Raw genomic sequence first — 26,959 nt, forward strand, 5'->3', positions numbered from 1 at the left:
AACACACCCCATTAACTCCTCCCGGATAGATGCACACACAAACACACACTCAGTCCTCTTTCCACTCTTGTGCTCCGTCTTCATGTCTCAGAGGTGCCCCCTTCACCGACCCAGCTCTTCCCACTCTCCAGGGCCCAGCCTAGCCCCAAAGCATGCCTGTCTCTGCCCCTAGAGCTCCGGTGGTGCCTGCATCTGTAACATGCCCCCAGCCATGACCCCAGTGTAGTGTCTTCTTTCTGGTTCACCTGTCCTCTCAGCACTGCTACGATCTTCTTTTAAAGCCCCCTCAATACATGGGATAGTGCTGGGCACACCATAGATGCCTAATAAATACTTGCATTTGCCAGGTGGATTTCACCCTTGCTTGGCCGGGCTCACCTTTCTCTCCCCCACCCTGCCAGCCATGTGTCCCCCATCCTTCAGGCAGCCACCTACTTCTGGGTCTTCACAGTGAGAAAAGGAGGGAATGGGCCCCACCCAGACCAAACCCAGAAGAGCAATCTGACCTGGCCAGGGCTGGAGCTGGGCAACATGCATTTATTTTAAATCTTCCTTTGTGAAGCTTTAAGTCATGAAGATGAATCATTTTGAAGTGGTTCAGCCTGCAGCCAGTGCTTCAAACACCTGGCCTAGGGCATTTAAAGCAGGATTCACTTTACCAGAAAGGTGCCTGGTTTGGATTAAAGCAAGAAACCTGTGGGGAGAGCATAACAGAGGTTCCTGGGGAAGGGGAGACTGTGCTGAATGGTCCTGACGCCATTAGGGAGGATGAAAAGTTCTGTGAGATGGTGGCTGCACCACACCAAGAATGTGTTTCGTGCCACCAAATCATACCCTTAAAATTTGTTTAAATGGTTAAAAAAGAAGCAGCCTTGTGGCCAGGTCCTAAGTGGCGCCCCTTCTTGTGAGGTTTAGGCCTTTGCAAAGGTGGAGTTGACTCAGGTGGCAAATAATGCAAAAGAGTAGAAGGATGTACTGTGCCCAAAAATGGCCAAGAGGGACACCCCCAACCCTTCCTGGGGCACCCCAGCCCGCCCCCTAGCCAGAGTCGTGGGTGGAATCAGCTCGGTGCTGCTGCATGTAAGTTTCAGCTAGGGTTCTGGTGGGGCCTCTTCCTGCGCTGGGATGGGACAGGGCTGCAGCAGCACCCCTTCGGCTATCCCTCATGACTCTGCCCCATCCTGTCTCTGCAGCGACACTGAAATCCAAGCAGGATGAATTGCACCGGAAAGCACTGCAGACGCTGGAGAGGTGAGCACGCCCGATTCTACACAGCAAAGGCACGAGGGAGCATGTTCATGGGCTTTTATCTCAGTGGACCCTCTGGCGCAGGAGCAGAGGTTTCCATCCCCATTACATTGACCAGGAAACCCAGGCCCTCGGCGCTCACGCTGGAAGCAGGGCCAGACCTTTGGTTTCTGGACCTCTGCCTTTCAACTGTGTGGAACGCCCATGCGGGCTAACAGCACCCCCTGCTCAGCCCCCCTCCTCCAAGGGCTCAGGGCTCTAAACTGGGAATAACAGCCTATTATTTTTTTGATAATTACACTGCATAAAGCAGGAAAGGCACCTGCACAGGGCCCCACATGTGGCAAGGGCTCAAAAATTGCATTGGTCTCCTAGCCTCACCCCACCCCAATCCTTACATAGAGTCCCTGGCTGCCCAGGCAAAGGAAGGGGAGTAGGGCAGGGAAACTCCTCCTTCAGGTCCATTCCTACAAGACCCCTATCTTCACCACAGATCCAGAGCAGCCTGTGTCCCTCCCCCTCTCCTTCTTAGGGCCCATGGCAAGGCCCTAAGAAGTCCTGGGTGAACCCCGCTGTGGAAGTACTGCCTGCAGGGGGACTGCCCCGCACTGCCGCACTGCTTAGGTAGCTTCCTTGAAACTTAGAGCAATCCAGAGCACATTCAACCCCCTCTCTGAGCTTCCAGGGTAATAAGGACATTTCCCTCCTTTCCCCTAGTTCTTTATTCCCAAGCCTTCTGGCCCAGAGAGGTCATTCTCACCCCTCCATCCTCGGAGGGATATTCCCTTCTGTCCTTCCGTGAAGAGGGCAGGCTCCACGTTTTGTATAAGGCCAGGCCAGCAGCTGCCCAGACCCCACCCAACTCTCCCTCCCCAACAGCCCCCATCTCAGCAGGAGTCAGCCCCTGCAGAGCCACTGCCCTGTCACGAGCTGCCCATGGACCTTCCGCCTGATCCATCATCTCCCAGCTGGGCACCGTCCCAGGCGTGGCCTGGCAGGACTCCTGAGGTTTCATCACACACTGGCTACTCAAGCCTTGGTGTCTAACTTGCTCCTCTCTTTCCCCATCCAGAGCACAACAGCTGGCACCCGGCGACCCCCAGATCATCCTCTATGTCTCCCTGCAGCTGGCCCTTGTCCGCCAGGTGGGTGACCACAGTTCCTAACCTCCAGATCCCTGAGCTTCTCCTGGCACTGATGCTTTTACTAGCTGTGTGACCCTTCGCTAGTCACTTGACCTCTCTGTGCCTGTTCCCTTTTCTGTTCTGTGAGTGCCCATTGTACTCCACTTCAGAGGGCCCTTGTAAGGAGGAGTCAAACAATGTGGTAAAGCCCCTGGCCCATGGTTGGCACACAGGGAAGGATTCGTCTTGCCTTCACTTCCCCAAGAACATTTCCACCTCCTGAGAAGTTGATGAGTAACCTTGATAAGCATTTGTCTGTATCCTCACCTTCCACTGAGCTTTCCCTTAGGTCTGGGGGGTGCAGAGTGACTGGCAGGTGGAGCTGTTTCTTTCTGATCCCTAAGCTTTTCCCTGACCTATGGACACCATAGTCAGGATCAGCCCCTGGGGCCTAGTGGGGCTTCTGTGCACTGACTGCCTTCACCCCATGGGGACCACTACTACCACCCAACACCCCTCCAGGGCCACCCTCCTTCCTTCCCCAAGTAGAGCAGCTGAGCTCTCAGTTCCCAGGACACTCGTGTCCAGGGAGTGAGGCCAGGCAGCCGCCCATCCAGGGCTTCCATTCCCCAGACCTTTTAGATCTCCAAAAGAGGATCAGGCCAGCAAGGTTTATCTTTGGTGATCCCTGAAGCCTTCCCCAACCCTCTACCCTCCACTTTTCTGTGAGGTTCTCTCCCAAACTACTCTGTCCGCACATGGTCATAGCCTTCACACCTGCTACAGGTTAGATGACTGAAGGGCAAGGAGGAGATTGGCATTTCAACAGGAACTTGAGCTTAGTTTCTGCTCTGTGTGTGTGTGAGAGAGAGAGAAGACTCGGGCATCCCGGAGAATTGGTACGGATTGGAGGCACCTGGAATCTGTGGGTGAGGAGGAGGTAGTTCTCAATAGGGCTGTGCCTAGACCGTGGACCCACAACCTAAGAAGAGACTGGTCTTGACCTAGGATGGGCTTTGACCTCCCGTGCACCAGCACAGGCTTAGCAGGGAGCCCCTGCTCTGCTGCTTACAGCTCTGCCATGCTGGTCCTTGAAGCATGGGGGAAAGACAGAAGCACTGGCAAATAAATAAGCATTTTCATTTGCAAATACATGCATTCTTTTAGCCCTTCAGAGGTAAAGCATATGCCTAATTTGCATATCTGGAAAATGAATTCTGAGATGGGAGCAGCTGGGACTAAGGCTAGCAAGCGGCAGAGCTGACTCTAGAACCCAGATGTTGTCAATTCACAATTACAGCACTCCACTTACCACAGCCTAGTTGCCCAAGCAAGCCTGACCCACCTGTGCAGACGCCGGCCAGCCGGAAGGTGGGCCACAGCCACACCAGGCAGGGCGGCAACTGAGCACAGCGTGGAGGCCTAGCGCTCTGGTACATTTGGTAGAGGGAGAGAGTCGTGTCTGGGTGGGCTGCTTAGAGCTCTCATGGGGCCTGTCACTGATCTGTCTTTGAAGCAGAGTGTTTACACAGGTGGCTGCAGACATGCTTTTTTCTCCTGCCAGGGGTATGTCCCTTGGTGAGCCACAGGCCAGGACACCCGCGACAGGGGGTGTGTGCCTGAGAGCGTGACCTCCCCACTGAGCAGTGCCATGGGTGGAAATGCTGAGGTGGGGTCGGAGGAGGGGAAAGTGGAGTGCAGGCGTCTTTTGCATCCAGGGGGATCCATGTGGTGGGGGGGGGGGCAGGTGTTGTGCCGATCATGATTTCTCCCAGAATGGAAGATCCTTGAAGCATCCCCATTCTCCCCTTGGGCCCACCCAAGAGCAGGAGCCCCCCTAGCACGGTGGGCTGGTGTGTGGTCTTAGACCTGAAACAGTCTCCGTGAAGGCTGTGCTAGGGACCCTGTTACTGCCTGAAGATGGGGCCTGAGGCCTCAGTGGCAAATCACTGAGGATCTCAGACTAGATGGGGTGGGGGTAAGGGAGCAGTAAGGTGTGAAAGGCAGTGAAGGTGCTCCTCCCAGCTGTTTCTGCCCCTCCTGGGCTCACCCACCAGGCCCTCAGGGCAGCCTCTGCCTGCCCACTTTCACATTGTGCCTCACCCTGAGAATGGAGGCAGCAAGCCCAAGCCAGTGAACCTGGGATTCATGGTGATCTCTGACCTCCTGACTGCCTCGAGCTCTGCCTCCATCACAAGGAGAGGCTTCCTCAGACCACCTGCAGGGGGGCTAGCATCTGAGTAGACTCCACCTGTTCAAGGCTTAGTCCTCTCTGTGGGCGCAGTCTCTGTGTGCCCTTCTGCCTTTGGAAAAGCTGCAAGCCCCTTTATCTCCCCTCCCATGGAGGGCAATCACTCCCTTCCCTCTGGGTGGCACCAGTGGCCCAAGTGTCCCAGCTCCAGGAAAGCCTGTACACTCGTGGCCTGAGTGTCCTTTCCTTTCCACCCTCCCTCCCAACTACCCAAGTCCGTCCTGGTGCACCATAAACCTGCTCCTCTTCACTCCCTGTGGCAACAGCAGTGGCTCCTGGGCGTGATGTGGAGCAGCAGATCCCTCTGCCTTATTATTTGGGGCTGTGGTTTCTCATCAGAGCCTCAGCTCAGCCCCCCAGTGCCTAGGGTCTCACTTGAATCTGGTGTGTCTGCGGTGGCTGGCACCTGGCACCAGAGTCCCAGGGGCAAGGTCACTAAGCTGGCGGTTTTCTCTGGCAGATCTCCAGCGCCATTGAGCAGCTGCAGGAGGCCCTGAAAGTGTGCAGGGATGATGCCAACGCCCTCCACCTGCTGGCGCTCCTCTTCTCCGCCCAGAAACACTACCAGCCTGCCCTGGAAGTCATCAACATGGCCATCACCGAGTATCCTGAGAACTTCAAGTGAGTTCCCTGCAGCCCTGCTGAACTGGAGGTCTGCTGGCCACAGACGTGGTGCTCGCTCCTCCCTGCCACATAGCCAGCCACACAGCAATTATGCGCCCACTGCACGCACATTCCCTGACTGGAGAGATGAGACAGGATGAGGACCCCTAGGGTTGGTGACTGGCTGGTGTTCTGTGCAGGTGGCCTTGGTAAGCTCTGCACAGCCCTGCAGACTCCACAGGGGGCTGCATGGATCACTGAGAAGGTTATGCTCAAGTGCATGTGCTCAGGCTGCTTCCATCACTCTACATTTGAGCTTCACAGCTGGTCAACAGTGACAAATCATAACTGTGGCACAGACAGCCAAGGGTGGGACTCTGACTGCGCTGGCAGAGGTCAAGTGCACCATCCTTCTGTCCTGAGCTCCTCCATAGCCTCCCATTGACCATGTCACCCAGAGACCTAGCTCTTGGTGTGGGGACTGTGCTCCACTTAACCCAGGTGGGTAAAGGCAGGACTAGACCCCCCTCCACCTGTATACAGAGGACCTGCTGCCACCCAGCTAGGACACTGGAGACAAGCCAGCTAGGCCGGCTGAGACAGTGTGCTGCTCTGTGGGAGGGAGCACAGGGGTGTAGTACACCTTGCATTCTGCAATCTAGGATGAGGGGCCCCTGATCACCCCACCCTGTTCCGCCTAAGGGTCTGAAGAAGACCATTTAGAACCAACAAAGGCTGTCCTGCTAAGACAGCCAAACAAGGCAAGGTCCTGGTTACCCTGAGAGGTGACTCACACTGACAATGTCAACAGGTTTCCAAGGAATTAGGGGAAATTGGTGGGTGCCACAGCGTGATAGGAGATAAAGGGAACTGCAATTGCTCTTGCCCGGGACAGTTCCCTTCACCTGTGGAGCCTGTGTCTTCACCTCCCCCCATTAGGGACAGCACTGACCCCAGGGGAGACTCAGACCTTCCTGTGCCTTTGGCCTCCTTCAGAAGATACGAGGGTAGCTTTGTTATGGGCTTTGCTGTGTATGCTCCCTTCTCACTAAGGCTCAAGATAGATGCCTTGGAAATAGCAGAATGTCCTAATCAAAAGCTCCCCCATATGCCCCACTGGGGGTGGTGTTTATCCTGCAGGTCAGTCGCGCTTACTCTAATCTAGACTGACCCTCTGGCCACAGCACCTGACTTCTGACCCCTACCGCCTCTGATCTACCTACCTCCCTCCTGGCCCCGTGGGTCCCAGCCGCCCACAGCCATGTAAGCAGAGCTGGTGTGTTCAGGAGTCCTGACTCAGCCTGAACCCTCCATTTGAGAGATGATTAAAGCTGAAATCACTTCAAGAGGCAGGTAGCTTAGGGGATACTAAAACAGATAAAGCAGTGTGAGAGACAAGGGATCAGTTGCCTTGTCGAATTCATCCTGCGTATGTATTGCTAGTAGTTTGTTCTAATGAAAATGCACAAACGACAGTTTCTCCCCTTCCAGTACCGGTTAACTTTGTTTTTTCCAAACTCCATCTTCGAGCCTGGATGGGGCAGGGGGCTGAGCATCAGAACTGTTGTCGGCTGCTGGCACAGGGGTGTGTGTTTGCTCTATTTAGTCAGGCCTCGGTGGAAACAGAAACTGTCAGCAAGGGACTTAGAATCCTAGAGTGGAGCGGGGGCCCTTTGCCCAGACCCTGGGGCTGTGTATCACATCAGAGAGTGTTTTATCAGCCAGTCCCTTTTGCAAGTGAAATCTTACATGAGAATTGAGAATATGAACTCACAGGAGCAGAGCTGGGCTGGTGGAAGGGCGGGGGCTTGCGCGCTGGCCCCTCAGCTCTCCTCCAATGCCAGGGGTCTGGCATCTGCCTATAGGGTCTCTTCCTGACCAGCTGAATGCTTTCTGCTGGCAGCATCACCCTCCCGGGCCGGAGGTGGGGAGGCTTCAAGCCACTTTGTGAAAATGTGCTTAAAGCCCACATTGTGCGGTAGGAAAGGGGGTTTCTGATATGAAGGGTGGGGGGCCCTCTGGGTCTTCCTGGCTCCCTTGACCCATCCCAGGGTGGCGCCTCCTGCCTCCTCTCTTCTCCTGCCATCCATTCTCCTTGCTCTGAGGCTGGGTGAGGAAGCCAGATCCCTCCAAGTGCACTGTCCCCTCTTCTCCCACCTCACTCCAGTGCTGACTCCTTTACCAGGGAGTGCCCAATTACTGGACATATCCTCATGGGGTTGGGTTCCTTGTCTTGAGGTTGATGACTCCCGGGGGGTGGGGGGTGGTTTCGGGACAGTGGAGGCTGTCAGTGGACTTCTGCACTTCTAGGAACGCCTGGACCTAAACTGTACCAGAAGTTCTGACTTGACCTGAGCACCCCTGAAACACTGCAGAACTAACTAGAAAAAAATGTAGGGAACTTCTGGGCTACAGGTCTGTGAGAGAATCCATCTCTGTTGTGTAAAGTAAAGCATCTCTACCTGTGTGCCTATCTCCAGGGAGATAGCTTTCAGCAGATCCTCAGTGGGGTCCAAAACCCAAAAAAGGTGATATGCCAGGTGCAACTTCCACCATGGAAACAGGACCCCCCACTCTCTCAGGGCTGGGGCCAGCAGCATGGAGACGTGTCTGAGGTCAGAGCCCAAGGAAGGAAAGTGTCCGAGTCCTGTCCCCTGCAGCCTCCGTGTGCTTCTTCTGTTTGTCACCTCAGAGAGACATGCTGTGGACATTTGAGGAGCAGCATACCCCCCACTCCATGGTGCCTCACTTTGTGTTGTCGGCCATTGTGTTGTCAGCAGCAGGGCTGAAGAAATAGTGGCAAATTCTTTCTCCGAGTCACTGTGAGCCCCTCACCTCCAAGGTCATGAGGAGCTTGGTCTTTACCTGAGCCGGTTCTACAAGGCTAGAAAAAATACAGGGAGCTTTTGGTCTCCAAAACTAAAAGAATTCATTTCTGATGTTTTATGAAAAAAAAAAAAAAAAAACCACTTTACGGATCTTGATTTCATATATATATGAAAAATAATTGGGAGTGGAGGTGGAAAATCCACCTATCACACAGGTCTGTGGAGTGGCTGTAGAGAAGGAGGCACAGCTCTTTACGAATAAGTCATACTGTCCCCCACAGATGAAACCCCAGAGGACAGAAACCACGGATTAGCAGGAAATGTCATTGAGTCCATTACCGGTCAGGGATCACTGAAAAATGTCATTGCTCTTCAGTTGAAACTGCATCCTGCTCTCCAGCTGCTCCCTGCACGGGAACAAGCTGTGTGGCTCCAGCTGTTACCACAGAGTAAATTAAATGAGTGGTCCAGTAAATACACTGCAGCAAAAGAGAAAAATCAGACCCCCTTTGCCCCAACCTCAGCTCCCCAATAAGGTCTGTATTCAGAGGCACTTAGAAACCAGTGGTCCCAGTACCTCGCAGCACCTCGCAGATGGTTCTGCCTGGTGGCTGAGGTCTTTTAGAAGCTTCTCTCTTCTGCAGAGCCTGCCTGTGTGTCCAGTGGCCAGTAGCAGGGGTGGAGGAGGCCTGGCACCGGGAGGAAGCTGGGAGGTAGAATGGACCTCTTTCATTGTGAGTTTATCTGCAAGTGAGGACCACAGTGAGGTCCCCACTCTCACAAGGTCCTGCCTGTCATTAGCTGCACCTCCTCCAACAGCTCATACCTGCTTTGTGCCTAAAAGACTGGCATCTGTCCTGCCCCCTTCAGCTTGCAAGGTCTGTTCTGAGAGTCACAAGAGACACTCTGGAAGCCAGTTTACCGCCCTATAAAGGCAGCTGCAAGCAGGGTCTGAAAGACCAGAACATGGGACCCAAGGGACTCATGGGACCCAGGTGGGCCAGGAGATAAAGGAGGACCCCCGTGTAGGGGTGCATTGAGCTGAGGGCAGGTTAGCTTCTTCCCAAGAGTTCCCCGTTGCCGGCTTCAAGACTCCTAGAGAAAAACCCAGCTTTTGTGGAGTTGAACCATTGAAAATCCTTCTGCATTCAGGGATAAAAATGTAAAATGAAGAGGATCTTGATTTCCATGCTGTGGGACAGGCTTCCATTATGGAGCTTGGTCTTAAAAGGCAGAAACGTGATGAGGAGGAGACTGATAGCCCCTTGGGGACAGTGCGAACCTGGCACAGTGGGAACCAGACACCCCAGTGGCTTCCTGCAATCCTAAGGGCTTCCAACTAAGCCCGGGACACATGTGCTGGCCGGCCTGTCCCCTCTGGGGGGCCTCGCTCCCTATTTGGACCTAGGTTCCAAGCCAGGACAGACCTCAGAATGTGAGAGGTCTTATGCCAGCTTGGAGATGCCTTTGCTAGTCCTTTCTTCTCCTCCTGGGTATAGGAGGCAGCTGTGAGGCCGGGTCAGGGAGGAACAAGAATATGGGGTCAAGGGGAATGGTGCTGATAAACGTGGTTCCTAAAGCCACAGGCTGCAGGCTCCCTGGGGTTCTGGTTTTAGGTAACAGATTCCTTGTGCTTTAGTCAGGCTGCTTGTAGTGAAGGTCACCATGGTAACCAAACAACATTCCTGGGCTAATGATGGGAGCTTTCCAATAACCAGCCTGTCAGTCACTGCCCCCACCCCAGGCCTGGAAGCCTGCCAGACCAGTTTGGAAAGCCAGGGCCATTGGGCGGGCACTAGCAGCCAACCAGGCTGCCCTTCCCCTCTCCATGGTGCAAGGCGCCTCCTCCCACCCGTTGTTGGGTAGTCCCTCTTGAGAGTTTCTGCCCAGCCCAACCCAGGTCCTATGGAGCTTGGAAGGCCCTACGGGAAGGTGTGCTGGAGTCCTAGGGGGCACTCCCTAGCTCAGGAACAATATGGCTGGAGCTTGCTGTGTGTAAACAAAGGGAACCAGCAGAGCCATCTCCCCCAGGAAACCGGGGTTGTTTTGGAAAATGTTTGCCCTGATAACTACACTTAGCTGGGTCAGACCTTGACTGAATTCAGTTCAGGGTAAGGTTGGCCCTCAAGGGCAACTCTCCCATCTACGTGGTCCACCTCACCTTTTTCTCAGGTTGCCTGTGATACATTTCTAGGCATGTATCCCCCCAAACAAAAGAGATCCTAGTCCTGGTGCTCCTGTTAACATTTGTGACTTAAACCTAGTGTGTTTATTGGATGGTTCTTATTAGGAACTTGTCGGAGATCAAAAGAATGCTTTAAATACCAACACACCAGTGAGGAGGCTGGAATCAAAGGTATTAGCACAAACATAGTTTATCACTTTGCTGTGTTCATTAAACATTTTTGGCTGCCTCTGCCTCCCCTCCCTCCGCCCACCCTACCCCCCCACCCCCCCAATCCTCCCATGAGGACAAGAGCTGAGGTTATACTTGCAGACCATGTGGTGGAGGGAGGTGTTAAGCCAGGCATAATCACTGGCACCGTTTGCTGCGTTCTTGTTCCCAAAGGTCAGTTCCTCATCCGCTAAGCTGGTTTGACATTCAGCATTTCCCTTTGCTGGTTGTTCGCTGGAGCGTCCTGTGATCTTGCTCAGTGTGAACTGCAGTCCCCAGCTCTCCTAGTGGTCTGCTCACACTCCCACTAGGAAGGAAGACCACATAGGTAGTTGTGTTTGTTGGGCAAGAGAGGGAGGAACAGGAGAAAGACAGGTGTTTACAGGTTTTTCCGAAAGGAATTCATTGGCCTTGAAGTAGTTTCAGCCCTTTGCTTCCGGACCCTTCACTCCCTTGGCCTCCTGTTATCAACATTTCCTGGAGGCAGGCATCATAGCCCAGGGGTGCCCCAACCAGAGACAGAGCCTCTCTGTCCCTGGGAGATGGCCCAGGAGGTGCATTTATGCCCATTAAGCAGGCCCAGCCTCCTCTCTGTAGCGGATGGTCTTAAGATCCCAAAGGTTTCTTCCCTATCATAGATTATAGACCAAAGCCAAGGCATTTGCTTCTTGATGTCTTATACCATCTTATGCTGGGAGCCTGCCTTTCTGGAAGTTCTTCCCTCTCTCTGGAAGGTTCTGTGTGGTTTGTGTTCATATCTTTCAAGACGTTGAATTCATGGAGGTAACTGGAGGTGGCCTGCAGCTGAGGGAGGCCTGTCTGCTGAGTCAGCCCTCGGTCAGCACAGACAAGAAGGCCTTGCCATGCAGCCAGCTCCAGGGTAGGCCCTGGATACACACTGCCCAGGTCAACTCTGCAGCTGATCCAGGTGGCCAGGGCCTTTGAAACAAGGAAGAGCTGACTTAAAGAAGCAACATCTTGTGGGCTGTTGATTTTTTATGCTTTCAAGTCATTTCACATTGAATACATTCATCAAGAGATGGAGGGTCAGTGTGAGCCTGAAAAGATTAGGGGACATGGGTCACTGTAATCCTACGGATCCCAGGAAAAGCTGTGGGTTTTAGGGCTAAGAAGATCTGTCATAAGGATCCCTTCCATGTTGGGGATTAGCCGGTGCAGTGGTAAGACAACTGGACCTAATCACAACCTCTCCCCTTTGGGGAGTTGGCTCCCATTTAATTTACTTAAGATCCTCTAAGAGCATGTGTGTGAGTTTAGTCAGTTGCCCTGGTGAAGTCTCTCCCTGAGGCAGTGGTGGGTGCTGGGAGGAGATTGGGGGACCTGCGTAGCTCTGCACTTCCCTGGGCACTCCTCAAGGGCCAGGTGATTACAACAGGGGTGGGGGTGAGGGGACATGCTGGATCCTGCTCAAGAGGCCTACTCCTCTCCTACTTTTTCTTGCCCAGCCCCCACCCTCGCTGTCCTCAAATGGGGCCCCTGTGCCAGCTCAGTCTCCCACCCCACCTCCCTGCTGGTCCAGGCCTCTGGGGAGCCCTTCTCACCTGGGCTTTGGTTCCAAATCCTGCTGGAGCTCAGAGACTCCCAAAGGCTCCACTTTACACTCAGAGCCGAAACAGTCAATGGAGTACTTGATTCTCTTCTTTCCTTCTGTTTCACATTTGCTCCAGCTGTATTGTTTCAGCTTCCCCCTTCACTGTGGGCACCTAGCGCACCCCAGTAGACCCTCTGATGGGGAGACCATGGGAGGGATTTTTGCTCTCTTGAAAGAAAGGAAGGGAAGGACGTTAGCACCGCACTGTCCTCAGAGTGCTCTCCCTCTCCTGTTTTGATGATGTTTGGATTTGATTGGCTTATTTTTTGGTCTTTTCAACCCTACTACTTTAAAGGTGAAGAAATTCAAGGGAAAGTTAGATGCTATTCCAAAGTTAGACAGCGGATGAGCAGCAGCACAGGGACCAGAGCCCACACCACTGATTGGCTGAGCAGCCGTGGCGTGCCTGAACCCCACAGGCTTCAGTAATATCGCAGCGGTTGAGCGCTGGGCTGCGAAGCTGCCCGCAGCCTCTGCAGCGCTGGTTCGATCCCCAGCCACCGGCGAGGGTCCCACATGGCGCGCAGACCTCTCCTGCCGCCCGCTGCTCCCCTCAGCAGTGTACTCCGGTCCTTCTGCCTATTCTGCTCCCCGCTCTGGCTCTGGTGAATTCTCTCATCCTCCCGCGCTTCTGACTTTACCCAGTGCTTGTATAAATAAATAAATAAATCTTTAAAAATAATAATAATATCAGAAGCTTGCTGTGTGCCAGACTCGGCTCTAAGCTCTTTCCAGGCATTTATCTCCTCAGCAACCCTAGGAAGTAGAGGAACTTGCCTATTCCCTCTTTACAGATGAGGCTTGAGGGGTGTAATTAATACAGAGGTAGGGAAATCACATTGACTGGGCAATCGTGGATTGAAACCTTTATGAGGTGCCACCCCCTACCCCACCCCAAGCTTCTTTATCTACTTTATTTTCACAAAACAACCCCAGGGCGGATAGCTACTGTCCATCCCATTTTATAAATATAAAACTGAGGCTTGAGTGGCTTGCCCGGGGTCACGTGGAATTTGTACCTGGGTCGTCAGTCTTGGACCCTACTTTTCACTACTGAGTGGGTCCAGGATGGGTCCCTCTCCTGTGGAACCCCTGTATACAGGCCTCCTGGCCAAGGAGTTAGACTTTCCAGAGGCGTGGCTGTCTGACTCAGAGAATAGCCTGCTTTTTCACTCAATTATGTGTTTTCCTTAAAAATAGAACTCCTCATTAAAACAGCACGGCACAGCCATCAGCTGGAATTACTAATTACTGTCCTTTAAAGAGATAATACTCCCTTCTGTGCCCTCGCTACACCTGCCGCCACCCCTCCCCCACTATAGGGCTCCCAAGGGATGACCAGGTAGCAATGGATCAGGAAGGGACCCTTAGGGACCCTCAAAATGTGCAGATGAGCCAGTGGGACCAAGATGAAGAAGGTTTGCAGGCCACTGCAGCTTCATTCCTTCGGCGTGGCCCGATCTGGGAACACCCACAGCTTTCCTGGCTGCAGTGAGTTCTTGTGATTCAGTCATTCTGTTATCCAGCAAAGATTTTCTGAGTGACCTTAGGTCAGGCATTGGCAATACAAATGTAAGAAAGACATGGTCCCTGCCCCAGCACAGAATCAAGCATGAGAACTGGCAATGACAGATGTCACAGGCTGACCACTGGCCTTTCCGAAAGTGACTGAACCCGCTGCCTTTAAACACCCTCTGGCCCTTCCTCCTCTCAATGGTCCTCCTGGGCGGTGCCAGGACTGTTCCCAGTCAGCAAGTAGCACTCAGAGAGAGGCAGGCCTTTGCTAAGAAGCAGCAGGGCCTGAAAGTGTACCCACATCACCTGATGCCTAAGGGCATGTTTCAGCGCAGCAGAGTCCTCGTGTTTGATGGGAAGCAGGCCAGGGGCCAGAGGTGGCTCCCTCAGATGTACCTTGGTTACAAGTGTTTACTGCCATCCTCAGTAATTTTATAGAGAACTGTTTCAGGAGCATGAAAGTAAAAATGTGGGCCCATTGTGTTGCCACCTATACAACCCCTGTCCTTCCCTGCAATCACCTCTGCTCTACCCACATGCCCCTGCCACCAGGAGGGAGAGCTGGGTGAGCAGCTAAGGAGGGGACTGGAGAGGAAAGGGGATGGGGAAGGTGACCTCTCACCCCAGGATAGTGCTTGCTTAGGCAGAGATGTTTGCCACAAAAATATCCCGTACTTACGAATTCTTTATTTATTTTTACAAATTCTTTTTTTTTTTTTAAAGAAGTTCTTAGAAGGGCTCATGCTCACCCAGTTCTGAGGAAGCTCACCCTGGATATTATTCTCTCTGTGGCTGTGGAAAGAAATGATTTATCTTTCCTTGGATGGGAATGGCTCCAGGTCCTAATCCTTCTGACAAATAATTAGCAGGCTAATCCTGCCGAGGAATGCAGGCCAGCCAGGGCCCAGGAAGAGACAGAGAAACAGGAGGCAGATACAGGCCCACCTGTGCATTCCCCTGGGAACCTCCATCCTCAGCCCTGGACTGAGTGACCAGGAACACTGTCAAAGACCTGTCACCTCAGGTGAAACCCAGAAATGCCAGTCTCTGTCTTCCCTTATGGAGGAGGGTTGGTCTCGATGCAGACATACAGATGGACTAAGCAGGGCTGAGGTATTTCACAGTTCAGCGGTGGCTGCCTCTGTTTAGGTTGCTCCGAGGCTGAACACCTTTTCTGTGTCCCCCAGGTGCTGGTCTGTGCAGGTGACACAAGAGGTGTCAGATCCCTGGCCTGACCAGAGTGTGGTGGGAGAAGAGGTGTGCAGTGATGCCCATGGCTAGCGTGGGCTGCTGAGGCTCTGGCAGCACTCAGAGAGGGTAGAGTGCTTGGGCCTTCTGGCCATGACCTAGGTACACGTGCTAGGTCTTTTTGGACAGGCCTGTAGAGAGTGCCAGAACCTGGGACTGGAGCCCCAGAGTTCATGGCATGTTTACACTGACTCTTGCTCTACCCCTTCACATCTGCCTTCAGATGCAATGCCATGGCCAGGGCATTTGGCCCTAGAGGACCTCGGTGTTTTTTTAATTGCATGTGAACTTCTAAAACTTAGAAGAAAGTGCTTGCAAGAGAGGGGTCGCAGCTTAGGTTGCTTCACCTGGACCCAGTCAACTGTGGGTCTGTCTGTCCCCCGACCCTCTTCCCGTCTCATGCCTATCTTAGATCTGAGGGACTGCACAGGACAGCTTGTCTTGCTGAACAGGCCATGAAACCTGGTGGCTTACTAAGCACCTTCAGAGGCCGCTGGTTTGGAAACTGCTCTTTGGAGTTTGCTAGGTCTGCAGTTTCAAAGCAGGAGTTCCTCCCCCTGGGCACTGGCCACATGTGCTCAAGGACTGGGTGCAGCTGTGAGTTCCTCAGCTGCTGTTTGTAGGTCATCTCAGTTCATTCTGAGGGAGTTCCTGGGCACCCGGGTGGGAGACGTCTCTCCCATGGACGCTGTGTGGGGCCCAGCTGGCAGCAACAGGGCTGGCACATTAGCTTGGAGTTTCTTATTCCTCAGCCAGTATCGTTCCACTCTGAGTGACATCACAGTGCAGGGGTTGAGGACAGCAAGGTGGCCGTGCTACCAGAATGGCTTTGTCTGAGTGTGGGCGGGCTGCTAGAGGCTCTCCATGGCTAGAATTTGGCTCTGCCTGGGATAAAGAAGCCAGATGTATTCATGTTGCCCCCAGAACTCCTTGATCTCCCAGCATCGGGAAGGGTAGTATCAGAAACCAGGTCTGATTTGGCATGGGCTGTGAGGCCCAAAACGTGGCTAGCTGGTTGTTGAAACACCCATTTTAATAGTACTAATGGGAGACCCATACTCAACTCCCTGCCAGGCCCCGGAGAAGTTGGGAGAATACTGACATGGCCAGAGGGGCCCTGTCCTGCAGCTGCTCACCTCCTGGGGTGCACACGGTGGGACACAGGATGAGCTGCACGGGGCTTTTACCGTCTATAGGCAGGACCGGCTGAACTCTTTCTTGGAGTGTCTGAGTTTAAAAATGCTTAATAGGAGGTTATCCTTATTATTGAATTCACATCCTATGTGACAAAAAGAAAAATATATGTATAATTAAGTGCTAACTGAAGACTATTCTGAACATTCACAGGACGGCCAGCCTTAGCATTCAGGTCTTCTCAGGGGAGGCCTGGGCTCTGGATTAAAATCATGGGCTTTTTTAGAGTCTCAGAATCCTTCCTTCAAATGCTATTTTAAAGTCAGGGACTGGCAGTTGTGGGTGGGGAAACCATCTATCCCCCAGCCCCTGCTGCCAGCAGCCGCCATGCCACCCCCTTCACCCCCGGGAGACACAGCATTCTGATGAGGTACCAGGCAGGGTGGCACCCCAGAAGAAGTGGGCGGCCCCTCAGCAGAGTGAAGAGGGTTCCCGTGCTCCACCAGGCTGGCTGTTTGGTGTCTGAGAAGTGCAGCAGAGTGGCTCCTTCCGAGGGAGTGGAGTTGTTTGTTGTTCATGTTTCAAGGTGGGGGAGTCCAGTAGTGAGTTTGAGCCTTGCCTGCAGGTGCACAGATGTGCAGGCTCCCCTGGCAAGTGTGCACATCCCTCCTGGGACACAGACGATCAGAGGGTGACATCTGGTTAGGAGTTGCCTGAATGTTGGAGAACCCCAGCAGGGATGAAGCCAAGCACAAGTGATCCAGGAGCCAGTGGCACAGTTCAGAAAGCTGCTGATGCCCATGTGAGCAGCACACGATGCCCAAGGTCACGCACATGGCAGGAATAGAGGGCAGCACAGAAGCATCTGGATGTCGCCATGGGCCGTCAGACAGGGCTGTTTTTGAGAAAGATCTCTCTGGCAGTGCTGAGCTGCAAACCAAGGAAATCTCAGGAGCTAATCTGGAGCCTCCCAGCATCGGGGAGTGAAGGATCCAACCACAGGGTGTCTGTTGGAGTGCTTACCCCAGCCCAGAAAGGATGCGGTTGGGTTGAGAAATTCCCCTGTGGGTATCTCACGCTAATGGAATGTCAGCAGTGTGAGGATAATAGCCTGCGCTGGTAGAACTGTAATGCCAGCTCAGCTCTCAGCTACTTCTGTTCCAGCACATGGTGTGGTCAGGTCTGCCATGGACCACTGTGGCTCTTGGGATGCAGAGAGAAGTGGGGGAGGGGCCCTGGCAGAGGAATGTGCTGAAGAGGAGCCTTGTCTGGGGGGGTTGGCACAGGGAAATCTGCAGGTCAGCCCAGGGAGCTGTCGCAGGAACAAGCACAGTGTGGAGTCTGGCTGCCCAGGAGACTCTGCACTGCCTCAGAATTGGGCAGCCTTGGCATAGAACTGAGCCTGCCTGAGCCTGGGTGTCCCCCATCCCTCCAGGAAGGGGCTTTCATTCCTCACCAAGGCCTGCTGCTCCAGCAGTCTCAGGCCTTCCCAACTTCACTGTCTTCTCCACCTACTCCCAGCCATGCCCCAGCCCACCCTCCTTTTTATTAAACACCAGCTCCAGCAAGACCCCTTCTCTGTTCTTTCTTTGCACTGAGTTCCAGCCAAAATTACAGCACTTGATTCTCTAGGCAATTTGTCATTTTTAACCCTAAAGGTTACCTTGAAGGCAGAAATCATGTCTTCATAATTGTAAAGCAGAGGCTCTGTCTACTTGTGGAGTGGATTGGACCCTTCTCCAGTCTAGAAAGGAGAGTGGGGGCAGCAGAATCAGTCCTTTCCAGCAGCCTCCCACCAAGGTGCCAGCCCAGGCCCATGCAGTCCACGCTGCCCTCGGATCACATAGGCAGGTGATTCACTAGTACTTGTTTTAAGAAGAGCACAGGACATCCTAAGAGTCTGGGAAAGCTTTCTGGGGACTCAAAGTCAGACAAGGGGGATGGATGAAAGTGGAGAGGCCTGGGGTGGGGGGTGGGGGGACTGTCCCTTGCTGGAACCTGAGAGGTCTGGGGGTGGGGCTCGGATCACAGGGATGCAGACTCATCCGTAGGGGGCCTAAGTGCCAACTTCAGGTGGCAGAGCCACCTAGCAGTGAAAGTGATCAAGTTCAGGGCCTGACAGTTGTGTGGATTCTCCCGATAGCTATGGGGATTAGAGGGGGAGCTTCCTGCTCACTGTCCAGTGAGAACTGGGGTCACAGCCTTGTTTGGGCCTCAGTGACTCAGCCAAGTTCTCTGCAGGCTGCCCAGGCAGCTGGTGTGCATCTCTGTGGCTGGCAGTGCCCATGGTAAGAAGATCAGAGTGCTTCCATAAATAAACAGCCACTTCCTTGGGCCTTCTAAGTGTCCCCAGCTGCCTCCACCCTCCAGAGGACCCCAGACTTCCCCAACAACTCAAGGCCAAACAGCTGGCACAGCAGGGTATCCAGGATGCCCACCCTGGTTCTGGTGAGCCAGTGTTCATGTAGCCTTTGCTGCGTCCAGGGCAGAGGGAGAGACATCGGCCCCTCGTGTGGTCCTGCCTCTCAGTGGACCAGCCCTTTCCCTCTGCAGCCACGCCCCCACATGGTTCTGGTCAGAGGACATTCCTCAAGTGGAAAGAAATCCTGATGCTGCTCCCTTCCTTTGCCCAGTAGCTGTGTTCCCAGGTGGTGACTGAGTAGGTGCTCATGTAGCTTTAATCCCATTGACTATATAAGGGGAATCCCTGTCTTAGGAAATTCAGTGAAGAGTCTTTGAGAAAATAAAACAATACTGGGCTTCCCCTGGTGGCGCAGCGGCTGAGCGCTGGGCTGCGAAGCTGCCCGCAGCCTCTGCAGCGCCGGTTCAATCCCCGGCTGCTCCCCGGCCACTGGAGGAGGGTCCCACATGGCGCGCAGACCTCCCCTGCACCCCGCTGCTCCCTTCAGCAGTGTACTTCGGTCCTTCTGCCTGCTCTGCTCCCCGCTCTGGCTCTGGTGGATTCTCTCACCCTCCCCCGCTTCTGACTATATACCCAAAGCTTGTATAAAATAAATCTTTAAAAAAAATAAGAAAGTAAAACAATACCATCTTCACGTACCCAAGGGCAGGAAACAAAGTTTGCAGTTCAAGTTAGGGGATGTTAGTTGAGCACCTACTGCGTGCCTGTAAGGGGGGACGCAGAACTCTTCCCTATTCACCATTTCATTGCTTAGCCTCATTTCTTAGTTCAAAGTCGCTTTCTGGGTCTCTCTCTAACACAAGTCCCCGTCGAGAGCCGGAAAGGCGCAAGTGGAGGGGGACAGCCCTGTGTTCAATGAGGGCGCTGGTGAGTAGCTGAGGATGAGGGTAGGAGGAGCAGGATTAGTAAGTATCCTTGATGGTGCCAGAGGGTGGGGCAAGAGGGCATGTGCTCAGGGACGGGGTGAGCGTTGCCGTCACCAGAGAATGCAGAAGAGCGCTGCGTGCTTTGGCCATTGGATGGAGAACTGCGGCAGAAGGAGCAAATGATCCAGGGGCATTGCCCAGGCCACCACCCTGGGCTCTCATCCTTCTGTGGGTTGGGGAGGTAGGCAGATGGGTGCTGCGCTAGTGGGGCAGAACCACATGGGGTTGCAGCCTTGGAGGAAAACCAGGGGGACAGGGCCCCGTGTTGATGGTCCTGTTCCTCCCTGCAGCCTGATGTTCACCAAGGTGAAGCTGGAGCAGGTTGTGAAAGGTCCGGAAGAAGCCCTTGTGACCTGCAGACAAATGCTGCGGCTGTGGCAGACCCTGTACAACTTCTCCCAGCTGGGGTGAGTGTTTGCCTTGCCCCTCTGGTTGCTGGAGAGTGTGGGGTGGTGTTGGCAGGTGGTGGTTGCCAAGGCAACAGCCCGCCGCTGAGTGGCCGAGATGCCTGGCGGCGTGGGGTAGGGTCAGTGAGGATATTTGAATGAGAGAATGGGACTTACTGCTCCTGGGGCTTTTGACATCATCCTTGGGCTAATTTTAAGCTTTTGACCGTCATCTATGAAGTACATGAAAAATCCGTTTAGGAAGCTAAAGTTCAGAGGGGTAAGAAGGAAGGAATCATTGTTGAGCATCTGGGCCAGATGCTAGACTTGCTGCTTTATCTTTTACATCAACCGCTTTTCTCTTATATATTATCAGATTTTTGTTCCTACCCCAGGGGAAACTGAGACTCGGAATTTATGTAACTTGTCAAAGTCACTGGCCTTGTAAATGGTGGTGCTGTGACTTGAACCTGGGTTTCCTGATTCCCAGCCCGCGGGGCCTCTCTCTTTCCTGCTTCCACTAGGAAGCTCAAAGAGGAGGAGAAAGCAGAGTTCCCAGAGGGCCCCATCCTCCTCCCCAGTTACCCACTCTTTCTACATGCAGCATCCTATCCCCTGCCGCAGCCGCCATCCTGGGCTTGTCCTGCACCCTAGCGGGGCACTCTCATCCAGGCTGAATCTGCAGGCAGTCTTTGCTCCAAACCATTGGGACATTGGGGTTCAGCCTGTGAGCCCAAAGCAGAAAAAGGCCTCATGCAGGGCAGTGCACTACCCCTTCTGGGCCCTTCCCTGGGAGTGCTGGCTGTGTCATCTCCCGAAGGCCTCAGAGAACCGATTCTGGTGGGTATTTGCATTTTCGTAGGGATTCTGGGAGCCCAGAAAGTGTCCCTGATCCCCAGAGGAGTGTCTCTAATGGTGAAATTTAGAGGAGTAAATTTACTCCATGTAGGGTAGGTGATGGAGTGAAAGCTCTAGATCAGCCCTCTCTTTGCTCTCCTCTAAACTTGGGACATCCAGGGCAGAGGGGGACCAGTGGGTAGAAGCTGCCAGAAGAATGTTCAAAGGGAAAGGACTTTTCAGGAAAAAAAGGGGAAAGCTGCCTGGCAACTGGGGGATATGTGGGCAGGGCTCCAGCGTGGGAAGCACCGACATTTGGATGCCCTTTGCTCTCCCCCTCACTGGCCATGGCCACAAGGGCAGGTGCACCATCTGGCTCCCTTATGGAAAGAAGCCAGCCCTGGAGCCACCATGGAGTTGGCAGTGAACACCTCTGGGCGCTTTTGCCAGGACCCTCTGAGTAAGACTATTCTTGCTACCCACATGCAGGCCTGTGCCTCCCTCTGGGCAGCAGAGCTAGGAATGGGCAGGCACTCTACTGGGTCAGGGGTGGTGGGATTTGCCCTGCGTGGGGGTGGGAGTAGCAGGGTCTTTTCAAATCACTACCTATGCTCTCATTGAGGATCTGAGGGCCTGGTGGAGCCCCTCATAAGTGGAAGCCTGAGGCACGACTCCTTGGAAACCTGGGCCAAACATTGGGATCCGAGGTCTGGATCCAATACCCTCCAGACTTTTCCAAGAATAGAAAGGGTTCTTTATGAACACAGTTTAGGAGCAGAAACTAGGGCTTATAAAATCTCCTTTGGGGCAGCCAGCAATCAAGGCCAGAATCCACAGCCTGAAGGTCTGGCTTACTCTTCCCCACCCTGTCGGCCCCACCTCATCATGCTCCCTGGCACACCTCCTTCCATGCCCTGCCTTGGCCAGCCCAGACTACCCCGCAGGCCCCACTCAGCTGCCTCTCCTTCATGGCGCCTCCAGTCACCCCACCTCAAATGCTCAGCCCTCTCTCTCTGGGTTTTTGTTAATTGCTCAGCTTGGACTGTCTCTTCTCCACATCTGGCTGTCAGGTCTTCAGGGTAGGAGCAAAGCTGTGTGTTTGGCCTAGAACCAAGAGGCACGAGGCCTCCCATGCCCCCACCCCAGCCCAAATTGGGCTGTTTTTAGAGCCTCAGACATGCAGGCCTCACAGGGCCTAGGAGGGAAGGCAGGACGAGGAGCCATTCCTGTGGCTCTGCTCCAAATCAGCATGTGCTGGGCACCTGCCCTGGTGGGTTCATGTACGCTTCACGGTAACCTTGTGACGTCAACTTTCTCATGCTCTTTTCAAGCTGAGGAAATTAAGGTCTAGAAAGCTAGCTATGCGGAAGATCACACAGCTAAGTGACCCTTTGCTTCTAACCCAGTGTCTCCGGCTCTTTTGTACACATTGAGGTACCTCTGGGAATGGGAAAAGTAGGAGAGCGAGGGAACTCCCCCCACCCACTGTGGTATTTACATGGTTTCCTCTGATGCCCAAGAAGGTGACTGTGCACCTACAGGCCTGAGTCAGGATGGCAAAGATACGAAGCTCTGGCATTTGTTGTGGCATCATTGTCTGGTGCCCTTCTCAGCTGAACAAGCTTCTGGCTCTAGGCTGGGCCTGCCCTTTCCACCTCAGTCCTCCTCTAAGTTCCTCAATCATAGGTTCAAGGGCCATGGGCTTCCCTGCAGTGGACAGGGGCTGACTGAGGCTGTGTGCACCCCAGGATGAGCACAGCTGGCTATTCTGCCTTTATGAACTAGAGGCTCCCCCCACCTTCCCTTTGAAAGAAGAAGGACCTCCCTAGCATTCTGAGAACTTCAGGGACCTGGAGACTTGGGGTGGGGGATAAGACAGGACCACCATGCTTGTTTACCTACCACCCCAGGGCCCCTGTAGCTACTCGGGGGCCACTCTGGCAGCCCAAAGTGGGGCACCTGAGGCAGAAATGGGACTGAGTCTCCCTTCCCTAAGGGGCAGGCTGCATTGTTCCTGGTGGCCTATGAAGACTGGGCTTTCCTCGGGGGCCAGTCCACAGTCCCTGCTCTGTGTCTGGCTCTCCTTGACTTTGTGAGGTCAAGAAAAGGTAGAAAAGACCTCCTACCTCCTCCCCACCACCACATCTGCCTGGGGAAGCTTCTGGCCTCACCCACTCTGAGGAATGGACTGAAATGGAGAGTTTCTAATCCTCAGTGTATGTCAAACCAAGACCAATGATGAGGGAGCGCCAAGGAAGAAGCAGCAGTGAGGGGCAGGCAGCCACAGGAGGCTTCCAGATAGATGAGCCTACTCGGGCTGGGTTCTGCAGGATGAGGGATTTGGGCCCACTGAGGAGAACAGTGGGAATATTCTCGGTGGCAGCAGCATGAGCAAGCTTGTCACCCTGGGAACAAAATATGGTGGTGCTAGAGAATAGTGAGGCGGCTGATGGTCCCTCAGGCCACAGTGGGTGCAGGCTCGTGTGTGTGTGTGTGTGTGTGTGTGTGTCTGTATGTGTCTGTGTGTGTCTTGGGAGGGGTGGAGAGTAACAATATGTCAGTTTAGCCACCGGGTCGAGCCAGATTCTAGGATCCCAAACCTGTACTCTACTCCATACTGTCTCTGCTTGTTCCCATCTGTCCTGGTGATCCTGCTTTGGCTCTGTTCTCAGCCCCAGAGCCTGCCTGGCATGAATTTCCCTCATTTTCCCTGCCAGTCCTCTGCCTCACTGGGCCTGGCCCTCCCTTGCCTTCCAGTGGCCTGGAAAAGGATGGCAGCTTAGGCGAGGGCCTCACGATGAAGAAGCAGAGTGGCATGCACCTGACCCTTCCCGATGCCCACGATGCAGACTCTGGTAAGACTGTGCCTCATGGGCAACCATATGTGTGGGTCACAGCCTGCTCTCCCAACTTGAGCACAAACAGGGCGAGTGGATGTGCACAACCCGGCCAGCCCCCTTCCATTTCCCCCTACCCTCAGCTTCCTCCTTGCCAGCTACAAGGAGGAGCTGCCCCTGGTCTGGACAGATGCCAGCCCTGGGGTGGGAGGAGGGGACCGACCCTACCTGCAGGGCAGGAGTGAACAGAGCCAGGGAAGATTTGGGTGGAAAGGCAGCCGTGGAGCACAAAACCCTTTCCCTTAGTAGGCTAAAGCTCAACTCCAGGGTCTGCCAGATCCAGTCAAATAGAAAGGGATGAGCTGAGCGTGACTTATATTTACAGCTCTAAGCCCAAAATTGTTTCTTGGAAAAACTCAGCCAGACACCCATGTCTTATGAGATGCAAATGAGTTCAGGAACTGCAAACTTTTACCAAGGAGTAGAGTGGAATTAAAATGGAATACCTTCCCCCAAAAACACAAGAAGAGTTAGTCATGGGAAAGACAGTGTGAGGAGAGTTGTATTTAGTGGCACTGCTCATTTTTTCCACCTCTGTGGACATGAACCAAGTTGCACCTTCATTGTCAAATGACAGAGTTGATTCCCAGTGCCAAGCCTGGCACCCAACCTGAGGCACATCTGAGCAGTGCCAGCTGGGAGCGGGCTGCTGATCCGAGGAGCCAGCAGGGAGGGGAGGTAGCACCCTTGCAAGAAAGAGGGAAGAACCCTGAGCAGAGTTATTAAGACTCCTTGTGCACTTGTCTCATAAACTGAAATTATCCATGGTTTGCCCAGAGGTCACCTGAGTTTATTGGAGTCTTTATTGGCTCTGAGAGAGAGAGAGAGAAAGTGCTCGCATTTTACTGCATGTGAATTGTGCCCTGAACAAAGACCCATGTCACCCAGAGCTGTCATGGGAGAGGTTCAGCATAGGGCACTGGGCCTGGCGAAGCACCCTACAGCCCCTCGGAGGGGAGCTTTCTATAGAGGAAACAGCTGCCTGCACTCATGAAAACAAAAAGCCAAAATACCAAAAGGAAAATCATCCAGATTTCACCACCCAGACCTCACAGATAGCCTTGCAGACCTTTTTTCCATACCCATGTTTCCTTTTTACAAATTTGTGATCATGCTTTTTTGCAACCTACTTTTTTTTTCCCCCATCTAACTGCATGGGAACATCTTGCCTCATCAATATCAATATTTGTGCATCCTATCATAATGACTGCAGAGTCCTATGAGACTAAACTATCACTTATTTTAAATCGATCCCTATGGTTGGATATTCAGGGCATTTCTGGAGTTGCTGTTGTTGGCAGTGGTAGAATGTACGGCTCTGCAAATGTTCGGATCGTTTTCCTTACTGATAGGTTCCTTCAGGTGGCATACTGCTTGATTGCCCCTCAGAAAGCACCCTGTCCCCAGCCGTGGTGAGGGCATGAGGTGAGCCCTTCCTAATGGGTCTGTGAGCTGTTTTGCAACTGCCTGGCCACGCCATTCTGCCTGGCCCATACTTGGTGTGTCCTGTCTCTCCCAACAGGGGTACAGTCCCTGTTCCTGGGGGCTCATGTCACTCTGACTACGCAGCTCACCCTCTCCCTTCTTGCTTCACAGGCTCTCGCCGTGCATCATCCATCGCAGCTTCCCGGCTGGAGGAAGCCATGTCAGAGCTGACTGTGCCCAGCTCTGTCCTAAAGCAGGGCCCCATGCAGTTGTGGACTACGCTGGAACAGATCTGGCTTCAGGCTGGTAAGTGTCCCCGGCCCCTCCTGAAGAAGTATGAGGATGTGGTGACCCTTAAAAAGATATGCCTGGGCGTGGGGGATCCAGAGCTCTAGTCCCAGCTGTTTCTTCTTTGTTTCCCCAGGCAAGCCAATCTATCTGGCTGTGGGTTCACTTCTCCGCCATGCAGGCATACTGCCTGCCTGCCTAGGAGACGTTCTCTGGCAGCAAATAGAAATATGAGAGGATTTAAGAAAAGCTTTGCCACACTGATAGCTAGTCTTCTAGTCACAAAACCAGACCCTCTCCCTCTTTCTTGCCCACTTTTCCCGAGTAGAACTAGATCAGACCCTGAGAGCCTGCAGGACAGCCAAGAGGGGAGGTCTGCAGCGCTGGAGAAAGTGAGCTCTGGTTGGTAACACAGGTTGTCGTTCAGGCTACAAGCTCTTCTGATAGCACCTCACCTTTTTCTGATTCTCTTCCTCTGAATATCACCAAGGAGGTGGTACCCATAAGCCCCCAAGGAGAGATGGAGAAATGACTCAGGACTTGCAGATTTTCAAGCCAGCGTTAGAATATGCTTGTTCCCTGAGAATCTGAGGTTTCCTGCTGCCTGGATTCACATACGGACACATTAGTATGCAGTCCGCCCCCACTCTCCCACCACCGTTTCTGAATCCGGAGAAGAAAATCAAACCAGGATTCACAGACAGACAGGGAAGCATTTTAATAATGCAGATATTGCCTCAGTTAGCATATCAGAGTCCTTTAGGATGCCGGGGTGGGAGGGACATGTTCCGAGGTCAGCATGTTGTCCCTGAAGTAGGAGGAGGAATGTTGATATATCTGGAGGAATAATAGCAAGGCCTCCTCTTAGGCAAAATCTCCCCGAAGTCTTCTAAGTCATGGAGGAGCCCTAAGAGCTCTTAGAAGCCAGACTGGGGCCCAAGGCCCCACCTGTGCCTGAAATGGGAAGCTCACCCAGGCAGGGGGCTTCACCTACCTTGGGAATGCAGCAGTAACACTGCCCTCCAATTCTGGGGCAGTGCTTTGCCTGCTCGGAGCTCCCGAAGCCTTTTGTCTTAATGATGCGCCTTGTTTACTACCATCAGCAAAGGGGAATGTTTTTGCACTTCATAAGCCTGCTTGCCTTCCTCTGCAAGGAATGCTAGTGCGTTTTGGTAACTTCAAGGCAGGTTAAAGGCCTTCCTGAACCTGTAATTAGACCTGGGAATATTGATGTTAACATTGACCCTTCAATAATTTGCACATTAGCCTTTCTTCTCTAGATATTATCCTAGACATTCAGCCCACAGAGAATTACGGAAACAACATCTGAATGCTGTGAATGTGGTGCCGGGGAAGGGTTGGGAAGTGTGGCATAGGAGACAGGTTTGGGTGTGTGGCCAATCCAAACTGCAGGAGCTTCTTATGAGGTAGTAGTCATTTTTCTGAATAGTTTTTCTCATGTAACAATTCAGAAATGGCGGCGGTGACTGGGATGACAGTGCCTTCCATTTTGTGGCTCTTCTCTCCCTGAGGGGTCACCCTTGTCCCTGTGGCCCCAGGTTGCTCTCTACCACCTTAAGATTCCATAAGGACATAAGGAATTCGCACACAGATTTCCCTTCACCATCCACTGGCCACAAGATCTTAGTCACATGACCACATCACTGCAAAGAACTCTGGGAAATGTCATTCTCCTGAGTGTCCATGTGTCTCATTAAAAGTCAGGTGAACTATCATCATAGAAGGAGGAATAGAATGGTGATCAGCTGCCACAGCCAGAAAGGGAAGTGAGGAGGTGTCCTAGGGCTTTCATTCTGAGC

The 26,959-nt window shown here is 53.3% G+C and overlaps 1 protein-coding gene across 1 annotated transcript in view; it reads left to right on the forward strand.

Annotated features, from left to right (window-relative positions):
* The window catches only part of TTC7A (tetratricopeptide repeat domain 7A), a gene marked incomplete at both ends in the record, with an annotated part of 101,761 nt that overhangs the window by 58,599 nt on the left and 16,203 nt on the right, over window positions 1–26,959 (forward strand). The window contains 6 exon segments of the mRNA XM_084235654.1: window positions 1,194–1,251; window positions 2,321–2,393; window positions 5,084–5,244; window positions 19,597–19,713; window positions 23,287–23,384; window positions 25,023–25,157. Of these exon segments, the coding sequence (XP_084091780.1) occupies window positions 1,194–1,251; window positions 2,321–2,393; window positions 5,084–5,244; window positions 19,597–19,713; window positions 23,287–23,384; window positions 25,023–25,157 (642 nt within the window).

This window comes from Talpa europaea (genome assembly GCF_964194135.1).
Source record: "Talpa europaea genome assembly, chromosome: 6".
Taxonomy (NCBI): Eukaryota; Metazoa; Chordata; class Mammalia; order Eulipotyphla; family Talpidae; genus Talpa; species Talpa europaea.